Source organism: Carcharhinus amblyrhynchos, chromosome 10 (assembly GCF_965287045.1).
Source record: "Carcharhinus amblyrhynchos chromosome 10, sCarAmb.v2.hapA, whole genome shotgun sequence".
Taxonomy (NCBI): Eukaryota; Metazoa; Chordata; class Chondrichthyes; order Carcharhiniformes; family Carcharhinidae; genus Carcharhinus; species Carcharhinus amblyrhynchos.
Window position 1 is genome coordinate 105,157,567 of NC_137333.1, and position 12,642 is coordinate 105,170,208.

The 12,642-nt window shown below is 52.4% G+C and overlaps 1 protein-coding gene across 1 annotated transcript in view; it reads right to left on the minus strand.

Moving 5' to 3' along the window:
- The window catches only part of stard10 (StAR related lipid transfer domain containing 10), a 61,274-nt gene that overhangs the window by 24,365 nt on the left and 24,267 nt on the right, over nucleotides 1–12,642 (minus strand). The window contains exon 2 of the mRNA XM_080198002.1: nucleotides 2,226–2,373. Coding sequence (XP_080054128.1) covers nucleotides 2,226–2,373 — 148 coding nt within the window. The remainder of the gene's footprint in view (nucleotides 1–2,225; nucleotides 2,374–12,642) is intronic.

Consider the following 12,642-nt stretch of genomic DNA (forward strand, 5'->3'; position numbering starts at 1 on the left):
GATTACCTGTAAAGACTCGCATTCCAACCATTATTTTGTAAATTGAGTTTGTCTCTTTATATGCTCTGTTTGTGAACAGAACTCCCACTCACCTGACGAAGGAGCAGATCTCCAAAAGCTAGTGGCTTGTGCTATCAAATAAACCTGTTGGACTTTAACCTGGTGTTGTGAGACTTCTTACTGTATTCCTGAACCCAACCATCTCCCCATGTCCACCAGGATCGAGTTCTGGGCAGGAAGGCCCAGCGTTTCCACAATCCAGAGTTCCCCTCTCCCATCCAGGAATCTCCCACATTGAACCCCCTTGTTCAGTACCAGGTACGGAGAGATTCACTAGGTTGATTCCGGAGTTGAGAGGGTTGGTTTATGAGGAGAGGTTGAGTAGACTGGTCTATACTCATTGGAATTCAGAAGAATGAGGGGAGATCTTATAGAAACATATAAGATTATGAAGGGGATAGATAAGATAGAAGCAGGGAAGTTGTTTCCACTGGCGGATGAAACTAGAACTAGGGGGTATAGCCTCAAAATAAGGGGGAGCAGATTTAGGACTGAGTTGAGGAGGAACTTCTTCACACAAAGGGTTGTGAATCTGTGGAATTCTCTGCCCAGTTGAGGCTCCCTCATTGAATGTTTTTAAGGGAAGGATAGATAAGTTTTTGAACAGTAAAGGAATTAAGGGTTATGGTGAGTGGGAGGGTAAGTGGAGCTGAGTCCACAAAAGGATCAGCCCTGATCTTATTGAATGGCAGAGCAGGCTCGAGGGGCCAGATGGCCAACTCCTGCTCCTAGTTCTTATGAGCAGTGCTGCGAATGGGGTTTATCATAAAAACCATAGAAAGATTAGAGTACAGAAAGAGGCCATTCAGCCCATCATGTCCACCCAGGCCAATTTAAACCAGCTGTTCATTTTAATTCTGTTTTCCAGCAACTGGCCTGCGACCTTGCAGGTTCCAGCGTTTCGGATCTAGATACCACCAGCACAGTGACACAGAGGTTAGCATTGCTGCCTCACAGCGCCAGGGACCCAGGTTCAATTCCTGGCTTGGATCACTGCCTGTCAGAGTCTGCACATTCTCCCCGTGTCTGCAGGGGTTTTCTCCGGGTGCTCCAATTTCCTCCCACAGTCCAAAAGACATGCTGGTTAGGGAGCATTGTCTGAGCTAAGTTCTTCCTCAGTGTACCCGAACAGGTGCTGGAGTGTGGCGACTAAGGGGTTTTCACAGTGACTTCACTGCAGTGTTAATGTAAACCTACTCGTCACACTAATAAATAGACTTAAAACCCAAATGAGTTGAGTGTTTTGGCCTCAATGACCAACTTAGACACTGAATTCCAGACACCCACCACCCTCTGGGTGAAAAAGATTTTCCTCATGTCCCCTCCAATCCTTCTACCAATCACCTCCAGTCTCTGGCCCCTGGTAATTGGTCCACAGCTCGGGGAAACTAATCCTCCCTGTCCCAGCCCCTCATCACTCTGCACACCTCAATCACGTCACCCCCTTAACCTCCTCTGTCCTCAGGAAAACAACCCCAATCTATTCCCCAGGGAGACCAGAACCAGGGGGCAGAGTTTGAGGATAAGGGGTAAACCTTTTAGAACTGAGGTGAGGAGAGATTTCTTCACCCAGAGGGTGGGGAATGCGTGGGATTCATTCCCACAGAAAGTAGTTGAGGCCAAAACATTGTCTGATTTCAAGAAGGAATTAGATATCGCTCTTGGGGCTAAAGGGGGGAAAGGGGGAATCAGAATATTCATACAATCCCTACAGTGCAGGAGGCCACTTGACCCATCAAGTCTGCGCTGACAATAATCCCACCCAGACCCTATTCCTGCTAATCCTCCTGGCACCAGGGTCAATTTAGCACGGCCAATCCACCCAACCCGCATGTCTCTGGGCTGTGGGAGGAAACAGGAGCACCCAGAGGAAACCCAGGCAGACACGGGGAGAATGTGCAGTCTCCACACAGACAGTGACCCGAGGCAGGAATCAAACCCGGGACCCTGGCGCTGGGAGGCAGCAGCGCTAACCCCACTGTGCCACACCCCATGCTGAGTTTGACAATGAGCCATGATGAAAATGGATGGCGGAGCAGGCTCGAAGGGCTGGATGGCCTATTCCCGTTGCTAGTTTCTATGTTCCTATCCAATCTCTCCTCTTTGCGAAGGTTTCAGACGGGGTGGGGGGGGAGCGGTGGGTGGGGGGGGTTGTTTTTACTTACAGGCGTAGTATCCCACATCAGCATTCACTGTCAGCTTGCCAATGTCAAACGTCTCGACCATGTTCTCATCCCATTTCCTGCGGTACTCTGCGTCGTGTAGAACATCATACAGGATCTCCGAGCTCACGTCCTTACACACCATCCTGCACTACGATAGAGAACAAGGAATAACTGTCTGAGGAACGTTCTAGAAATAGGCAGCTGGAGGCGGTGTCCCTGACTGGAACTACAGGCAGAAGCAGAGTCCCCATCTCATTCCCGATACGGAATCTCATTGCGAAGCGCACCACCGCCCCCGCGCCCCCCCCCGCCCCCGCACCCCCCCCCCACCCCCACCACCCCCCCCCCCACCCCGCCACCCCCTCCACCCCCCCACTTCCCATCCAACCACAAAACCTGACAGGGTTTTAGAAACCAGTAACAAGGCTAATTGAATAGCTCTTTCAAACAGCCAGCAGAGGAATAGTGGGCCGAATGGCCTCCTCCTGCTACAGTACAGTCTAAATGATAAAGTGTTTGACTCTGGGATGGTGAAAAAGCAGAATCAGTGTATGTATGCTTGAGAGAGAGTGTGTGTATGTGTGTGTGTGTCTGTGTGAGTGTGTGTCAGTGTCTGTAAGTTTGTGCGCGAGTGTGTGCGCGCGAGTGTGTGCGCGCGAGTGTGTGCGCGCGAGTGTGTGCGCGAGTGTGTGTGCGCGAGTGTGTGTGCGCGAGTGTGTGCGTGAGTGCGCATGAGTGTGTGTGCGTGAATGTGTGTGTATGAGTGTGTGTGTGAGTGTGTGCGTATGAGTGTGTGCGTGAGTGTGTGCGCGTATGAGTGTGTGTGTGAGTGTGTGTATGAGTGTGTGTGTGAGTGTGTGCGTGAGTGTGTGCGTATGAGTGTGTGCGTGAGTGTGTGCGCGTATGAGTGTGTGTGTGAGTGTGTGTATGAGTGTGTGTGTGAGTGTGTGCGTGAGTGTGTGCGTATGAGTGTGTGCGTGAGTGTGTGCGCGTATGAGTGTGTGTGTGAGTGTGTGTATGAGTGTGTGTGTGAGTGTGTGCGTGAGTGTGTGCGTATGAGTGTGTGCGTGAGTGTGTGTATGAGTGTGTGTGTGAGTGTGTGCGTGAGTGTGTGCGTATGAGTGTGTGCGTGAGTGTGTGTGCGTATGAGTGTGTGTGTGAGTGTGCGTATGAGTGTGTGCGTGAATGCGTTTGTCTTTGTGTGTGTTGTGTGTACGAGTGTGAGACTAAGTATGTGAGTGTGTGAGTGAGCGTGTGCGAGTATGTGAGAGCGTGTGTGAGAACAGATACAGACACACGCGCGCGTGCACACACACAGGGGGATGGTGGGGGGGGGATCCGTTGCCACTCTGTGTGCAATCGATGAGGGGAGGGGGGCAGGGGGCTGCAGTTAATCTGGGTAGTGAGGGGGTGGGGGGGATAAGGGGGTCAGTTATGTTGTGTGTGGGGGTGGGCGGGGGGAGGGATTATCCGGCCCGGGAGGGCGGTTGTAGGGGAGGGTTTTCCTGTTGCTATTTTTTCTGCGCGTGCGCAATTGGAGGCTCCGATCGGAGCAGCAGGATTTTGGGCGTCTTAAGCCCCGCCCACAGGCTGGTGCAGCGCCATCCGGAATCGCTGCTACTTTTTCGGGCAGAGCGCGTATGGAGGCGCCTGAGAACGGGACGAAATGTCGGATCCGAAACAGTCCCAGTTTGAAGTCCGCCCAGCACCGAGAATGAGGATGGTAAAATCAGGCCCAGTGTGAGAGAGTCCGGAGCTGCTCACTGCTGCCCCCCTGTGGGACTGTCACTGTCAGCAGCCAGACTGACTTCCTGCCAAAACAACACTTTAAAATCGAACATTACAATGACATTTCAAGAGTGAAGCAGTGTGAGTGCTGGAAATCGGATATCGAAAGCAGAGGACGGTGCAAACGGCCAACAGGGGATTCACATTAACTCAGCTTCTCCCTCCACAGTTGTTAGCAGAATGAGCAGGGATACAGAGAGAATCAGGGAATCACACTCAGTGACTTGCACGCTCAGGAGAGTCAGCACAGACATCACGGGCTGAATGGCCTCCTTCAGAAGGGGGAGGGCATTCCCGGACTCAAGGGGCCTCCTGATTAAGGGCCGCCCTCCCTCCAGCCTCCTGCCTGAGGCCGAGAGTGGGAATTGTTACTGTTTCCGCACCCGCAGCTATCAACCAGCCCAAAAGTCAAGACAGTGCGGCACTCCCTCAGTACTGACCCTCTGACAGTGCGGCACTCCCTCAGCACTGACCCTCTGACAGTGCGGCGCTCCCTCAGCACTGACCCTCTGACAGTGCGGCACTCCCTCAGCACTGACCCTCTGACAGTGCGGCGCTCCCTCAGCACTGACCCTCTGACAGTGCGGCACTCCCTCAGCACCGACCCTCTGACAGTGCGGCGCTCCCTCAGCACTGACCCTCTGACAGTGCGGCGCTCCCTCAGTACTGACCCTCTGACAGTGCGGCACTCCCTCAGTACTGACCCTCTGACAGTGCGGCACTCCCTCAGTACTGACCCTCTGACAGTGCGGCACTCCCTCAGTACTGACCCTCTGACAGTGCGGCACTCCCTCAGTACTGACCCTCTGACAGTGCGGCACTCCCTCAGCACTGACCCTCTGACAGTGCGGCACTCCCTCAGCACTGACCCTCTGACAGTGCGGCACTCCCTCAGCACTGACCCTCTGACAGTGCGGCACTCCCTCAGTACTGACCCTCTGACAGTGCGGCACTCCCTCAGCACTGACCCTCTGACAGTGCGGCACTCCCTCAGCACCGACCCTCTGACAGTGCGTCACTCCCTCAGCACTGACCCTCTGACAGTGCGGCACTCCCTCAGCACTGACCCTCTGACAGTGCGGCACTCCCTCAGCACTGACCCCTTGACAGTGCGGCACTCCCTCAGCACTGACCCTCTGACAGTGCGGCACTCCCTCAGCACTGACCCTCTGACAGTGCGGCGCTCCCTCAGCACTGACCCTCTGACAGTGCGGCACTCCCTCAGCACTGACCCCCTGACAGTGCGGCACTCCCTCAGCACTGACCCTCTGACAGTGCGGCACTCCCTCAGTACTGACCCTCTGACAGTGAGGCGCTCCCTCAGCACTGACCCTCTGACAGTGCGGCACTCCCTCAGCACTGACCCTCTGACAGTGCGGCACTCCCTCAGTACTGACCCTCTGACAGTGCGGCACTCCCTCAGCACTGACCCTCTGACAGTGCGGCACTCCCTCAGCACTGACCCTCTGACAGTGCGGCGCTCCCTCAGCACTGACCCTCTGACAGTGCGGCACTCCCTCAGCACTGACCCTCTGACAGTGCGGCACTCCCTCAGTACTGACCCTCTGACAGTGCGGCACTCCCTCAGTACTGACCCTCTGACAGTGCGGCACTCCCTCAGTACTGACCCTCTGACAGTGCGGCACTCCCTCAGTACTGACCCTCTGACAGTGCGGCACTCCCTCAGCACTGACCCTCTGACAGTGCGGCACTCCCTCAGCACTGACCCTCTGACAGTGCGGCACTCCCTCAGTACTGACCCTCTGACAGTGCGGCACTCCCTCAGCACTGACCCTCTGACAGTGCGGCGCTCCCTCAGCACTGACCCTCTGACAGTGCGGCGCTCCCTCAGCACTGACCCTCTGACAGTGCGGCACTCCCTCAGCACTGACCCTCTGACAGTGCGGCACTCCCTCAGCACTGACCCTCTGACAGTGCGGCACTCCCTCAGCATTGATTTGATTTATTAATGTCACATGTATTAACATGGAGTGAAAAGTATTGTTTCTGGTGCACTATACAGACAAAGCATACCATTCATAGAGCACATGGCGAGAAGGAGAGAGTGCAGGATATAGTGTTACAGCTAGGGTTCAGAGAAAGAGCAAGCTAATATTCGATAGCACCGTTCATTGCCAGCTGGATTTTGAGAGTTGGATCTCAGGCGCCCTGGGACCAGGGTTGGAACCTATTGAACTGCAGCTTAAGCCCTGCTGGAATCCGACTGAGTGAAACCTGGCAAAGATCCCGATCCAGTGCTCAAGGTGAGTCAGAGAGCTCACTTATTCAAACTGTGACAGATGGCCCCAGGATGGAACCAGTTCAACTGGAAGAACAACCCCTGCGATTACGGGGCAAACCTCCCAATCCACAAAACTCCCAGCTAATCACCCTCACACAGCTCCCAGCATTCAGGGGCACAGGGACTTCCTCGCCCTTCACACATCTCACAGAAAGGGTCTGTAACAGAGTCTAACTCCTCAAAATGAAACATCCCCCCGGAAAAGAGTTCAAATCCCAGCAAACACAGATCAATAAACGGGAGCCAGAGACAGAGAGACAGAGAGAGAGAGAGAGAGAAGGAGAGAGAGAGAGACGGAGAGAGAGAGAGGGACGGAGAGAGAGAGAGAGACGGAGAGAGAGAGAGAGACGGGGAGAGAGAGAGAGACATAGACACACACACACACACAGAGAGAGAGAGAGAGAGACACACACACAAAGAGAAACAAAGGCACAGAGAGACTGGCAGAGAGACATAGAGACAGAGAGAGAGACAGACAGACATAGAGACACAGAGAGAGACACAGAGAGAGAGAGTGACAGAGACAGAAAGATATAGAGAGACAGAGGGAGAGACAGAGGGAGAGGGAGAGGGAGAGGGAGAGGGAGAGGGAGATGGAGACGGAGACATACAAAGAGAGAGACAGAGACAGGGAGACACACACAGAGAAATATAAAGAGGCAGAGAGAGAGAGAGGCAGAGACAGAGGGGCAGGGAGAGAGAGAGAGGGGCATTGAGTGAATTCAGTGTATGAGTGAAGAAGTAAAGAGAACAAGGCAAGTGGGAGAAAGTTTCTCATCCCACGGAGAGAACGCAATCGTGGGAGTGATTAGCATAAAATGGAGTCAAAAGACAAAACAAAGAGTGAGGCACACGGGGATTTGATTCAATTTATTGTCACATGTATCAGGATACAGAGAAAAGTATACAGATAAAGCATACCATTCATAGAGAAGGAAAAGAGTGCAGAATGTAGTGTTACAGTCATAGCGAGGGTGAACAAAGAAAAGTACAGAACAGGAACAGGCCCTTCGGCCCACTATTCCCTCCCTGTTCACGTACCCATCCAGGTGCCTCTGAAATGTTGCTAATATTCCTGCTTCCCCCACCCCCTCTGGCAGCGCGTTCCAGGCACCCACCCTTCTCTGTGTGAAAAACCTCCCCCCGCGCATCCCCCTTAAACTTTCCCCCTCTCACCTTGAACCTGTCCCCCCTTTGTAGTTGATACTTCCACCCTGGGGAAAAGTCTCTGACAATCCACCCTGTCTATGACACTCATCATTTTGTAGACCCCTATCAGGTCTCCCCTCAACTTTGGGTTTTCCAGTGAAAACAATCCTAGTTTATTCAACCTCTCTCATAGCCAACACTCTCGAGACCAGGCCACATCCTGCTGAGCCTTGTTCGCGCTCTCTCCAAAGCTTCCACGTCCTTCTGTTGTGGAGAAAGACCAACTGAGTGTGAGGTGGGTCCACCCAAGAGCCTGACAAGGGAAGAAGCTATTCTTGAGTCGGTTGGTGTGTGTGTCCTCAGACTCTTGAATCTTATTCCTGATGGAAGAAGGTGGAAGAGAGAATGTCCAGGGTGCACGGGGGGAGGTAGGATTGAGGGACACAATGAGGAACATATAGACAGGGCAGCTGAGACCATTCCACAAAAAGGAGGCAAAAAGTTGATAAATGAAGGGAAGCGGCAGTGGGCTGGGGCTGGAGAAGTTATGATGTGGAGATGCCGCCATTGGACTGGGGTAAAACAGAAAGAAATCTCACATCACCAGCTTACAGCTCAACTTGTTGGACCTTTAAGCTGGTGTTCTGAGATTTCTTTCAGTGGAGAAGTTAACTAGTGTTATCCGGGCAGTACGGTGGCACAGTGGTTAGCACTGCCGCCTCACAGCACCAGGGGTCCCGGTTCACTTCCTGGCTTGGGTCACTGTCTGTGCGGAGTCTGCACATTCTCCCCATGTCTGCATGGGTTTCCACCAGGTGCTCCTGTTTTCTCCCACAAAACAACGGGGTGCAGGTTAGGTGGATTGTCCATGGTAATACACAGGGCAGCGGGGATGGGGCAGAGGGGCAGGCCTGGGTGGGATGCTCTATCAGAGTCTCAATGAAGACTCGGTGGGCCAAACACTCTTTCCACACTGGAGCAATTGTACGCTTGACCGATATCACAATATTGCTAGTTGTTGGGTTCAACAAGTTACTGTCACCGTTCACTGGGAAACACACTTGCTGCTGAGTCACAAACGCAGGGGTTTGAGTTACGGTTCAGGCAACTGAGCAGAAATCTGCAGGAGTACTGAGGGAGTGCCGCACTGTCAGAGGGTCAGTACTGAGGGAGCGCCGCACTGTCAGAGGGTCGGTGCTGAGGGAGTGCCGCACTGTCAGAGGGTCGGTGCTGAGGGAGTGCCGCACTGTCAGAGGGTCAGTGCTGAGGGAGTGCCGCACTGTCAGAGGGTCAGTGCTGAGGGAGTGCCGCACTGTCAGAGGGTCAGTGCTGAGGGAGTGCCGCACTGTCAGAGGGTCAGTGCTGAGGGAGCGCCGCACTGTCAGAGGGTCAGTGCTGAGGGAGTGCCGCACGGTCAGAGGGTCAGTGCTGAGGGAGTGCCGCACTGTCAGAGGGTCAGTGCTGAGGGAGTGCCGCACTGTCAGAGGGTCAGTGCTGAGGGAGCGCCGCACTGTCAGAGGGTCAGTGCTGAGGGAGCGCCGCACTGTCAGGGGTGATAAGAATGTGGAACTCACTCCTATGGGGAGTGACAAAGATACATTTCAGAGAGGTTGGGTAAATCTAGAAGGGTGTGGTGATGGGGTGAGATGAAGAGGGAGTGGGAGGGACTTCATGCAAAGCAGAAACACCAGCATGGAGCAGAGGGGCCAAATGGCCTTTGTCTGTACCGGAAGTTCAGTAACATTCAGTGAATTAGAAGTTGGCTGGGGCCTGAGGTAAAGGTCAGGATTCTGCTGTTCCCTGCACACGGCGCCATTGTGTAGCGGGGAATTATCACTGTTACCATGACACAAGGAGGGGAACTGTTGATTCTGGATCTGCTGACTGCAGATTGGTAACTGTCTCCAATCATTGCCAGCATTGTTTTAACCCAGCGAGAAATATCTGAACCTCCAGTCAATGTTTACCCAGTGCTGTGAATAATAAGGAGCTTTATGCTGGAGACACAGCACATTGCCCAGTGTTATCGATTGGAACTCAGTTAAACACCATCTGATGTGGCTGTGTCCCAGAATCAAACAGAGAGAGCTGCATTTCTATAGCACCATTCCAAACTTTGGGCCATGCTTGAGCCCCGGACAGCCAGTAATACCCTAACGAAGGAGCACCGCTCCGAAAGTCCGTGATTCCAAATAAACCTGTTAGACTTTAACCTGGAGTTGTGAGACTGCACCCATCCCATTCCATCACCGGCATCTCCACATCAATGATATTCTTGTTCAAGTGGTAACGTATTGTGGGAAATACATTGCCGCACTGTCAGAGGGTCAGTGCTGAGGGAGTGCCGCACTGTCAGAGGGTCGGTGCTGAGGGAGTGCCGCACCGTCAGAGGGTCAGTGCTGAGGGAGTGCCGCACTGTCAGAGGGTCAGTGCCGAGGGAGTGTCGAGCTGACCCTCTGACAGTGCGGCGCTCCCTCAGTACTGACCCTCTGACAGTGCGGCGCTCCCTCAGTACTGACCCTCTGACAGTGCGGCACTCCCTCAGCACTGACCCTCTGACAGTGCGGCGCTCCCTCAGTACTGACCCTCTGACAGTGCGGTGCTCCCTCAGCACTGACCCTCTGACAGTGCGGCGCTCCCTCAGTACTGACCCTCTGACAGTGCGGTGCTCCCTCAGCACTGACCCTCTGACAGTGCGGCACTCCCTCAGTACTGACCCTCTGACAGTGCGGCACTCCCTCAGCACTGACCCTCTGACAGTGCGGCACTCCCTCAGCACTGACCCTCTGACAGTGCGGCACTCCCTCAGCACTGACCCTCTGACAGTGCGGCACTCCCTCAGCACTGACCCTCTGACAGTGCGGCACTCCCTCAGCACTGACCCTCTGACAGTGCAGCACTCCCTCAGTACTGACCCTCTGACAGTGCAGCGCTCCCTCAGCACTGACCCTCTGACAGTGCGGCACTCCCTCAGCACTGACCCTCTGACAGTGCGGCACTCCCTCAGTACCAACCCTCTGACAGTGCAGCACTCCCTCAGCACTGACCCTCTGACAGTGCGGCACTCCCTCAGCACTGACCTTCTGACAGTGCGGCACTCCCTCAGCACTGACCCTCTGACAGTGCGGTGCTCCCTCAGCACTGACCCTCTGACAGTGCGACACTCCCTCAGCACTTCACTGCACTATGTTGCAGCAAGAGTTTCTCTCGTCTCTGAGCAAATCTTATCCTCTGGTTACCAGCACTGAAACGTATTAACTGGAGATTATCAGATTGTTGCATAGAGTCACAGAGGTTTACAGCATGGAAACAAGCTTTTCAGCCAAACTTGTTCATGCTGTACTTTTTTTAAACCCCTAAGCCAATCCCAATTGCCCGCATTTGGCCCATATCCCTCTATACCCATCTTACCCATGTAACTATCTAAATGCTTTTTAAAATATAAAATTGTACCCGCCTACTACCTTTGGCAGCTTGTTCCAGACACCTTCTGTGCGAAAAAAATTGCCCCTCTGGACCCTTTTGTATCTCTCCCCTCTCACCTTAAACCTATGCCCTCTAGTTTTAGACTCCCCTACCTTTGGGAAAAGATATTGACTGTCTACCTTGTCTATGCCCCTCATTATTCTATTGACCTCTATAAGGTCACCCCTCAGCCTCCTACACTCCAGAGAAATAGGTCCCAGTCTATCCAACCTCTCCTTATAACTTAATCCATCAAGTCCCAGTAGCATCCTAGTAAATCTTTTCTGCAATCTTTCTAGTTTAATAATATCCTTTCTATAATAGGGTGACCAGAATTGCACACAGTATTCCAAGTGTGGCCTTACCAATGTCTTATACAACTTCAACAAGACGTTCCAACTCCTGTATTCAATGTTCTGACCAATGAAATCAAGCTTGCCGAACACCTTCTTCAACACTCTGTCCACCTGTGACTCCACTTTCAAGGAGCTATGAACATGGACCCCGAGATCTCTTTGTTCTGTAACTCTCCCCAACGCCCTCCCATTAACTGAATAAGTCCTACCTTGGTTCAATCTACCAAAATGCATCACCTCGCATTTGTCTAAATTAAACTCCATCTGCTATTCGTCAGCCCACTGGCCCAATTGATCAAGATCTCACTGCAGCTGGAGATAACCTTATTCACTGTCCACTATGCCACCAATCTTGGTGTCATCTGTAAACTTACTAACCATGCTCGCTATATTCTCATCCAAATCATTAATATAAATGACAAATAACAATGGGCCCAGCACTGATCCCTGAGGCACACTGCTGGTCACAGGCCTCCAGTTTGAAAAACAACTCTCTACAACCACCTCTGGCTTCTGTCAAGAAGCCAATTTTGAATCCAATTAGATATCTCACCCTGGATCCTGTGGGATTTAACCTTACGCAACAACCTACCATGTGGTACCTTGTGAAAGGCCTTGCTAAAGCCCACGTAAACATCAACTGCACTGCCCTCATCTATCTTCTTGGTTACGCCTTCAAAATACTCAATAAAATTTGTGAGACATGATTTTTCACTCACAAAGCCATGCTGACTGTCCCTAATAAGTCCTTGCTTCTCTAAATGCCTGTAGATTCTGTCTCTCAAAATACCTTCCAACAATTTGCCTACCACAGATGTGAGGCTCACTGGCCTGTAGTTCCCAGGCTTTTCCCTGCAGCCCTTTTTAAACAAAGGCACAACATTTGTCAATCTCCAATCTTCAGGCACCTCACCCGTGACTATCGATGATTCAAATATCTCGGCTAGGGGATCCGCAAGTTCCTCCCTAGCCTCCTACAACATCCTGGGATAAACTTCATCAGGTCCTGGGGATTTATCTACCTTGATGTGCTTTAAGACTTCCAGCACCACCTTCTTCATAATATGTACACTCCTCAAGACATCATTATTTATTTCCCCAAGTTCCCGAACATCCAAGCTTTTCTCAACAGTAAATTCTGATGAGAAATATTCATTTAGGATCTCACCAATCTCTTGTGGATCCGCACACGGATGACCTTGTTGATCCTTAAGAGGCCCTACTCTCTCCCTTGTTACTCTTGTGCCCTTTATGTATTTGTAGAAGCTCTTTGGATTCTCCTTTGCCTTATCTGCCAAAACAATCACACGTCCCCTTTTTGCCCTCCTGATTTCTCTCATAACACTACTCCTACACC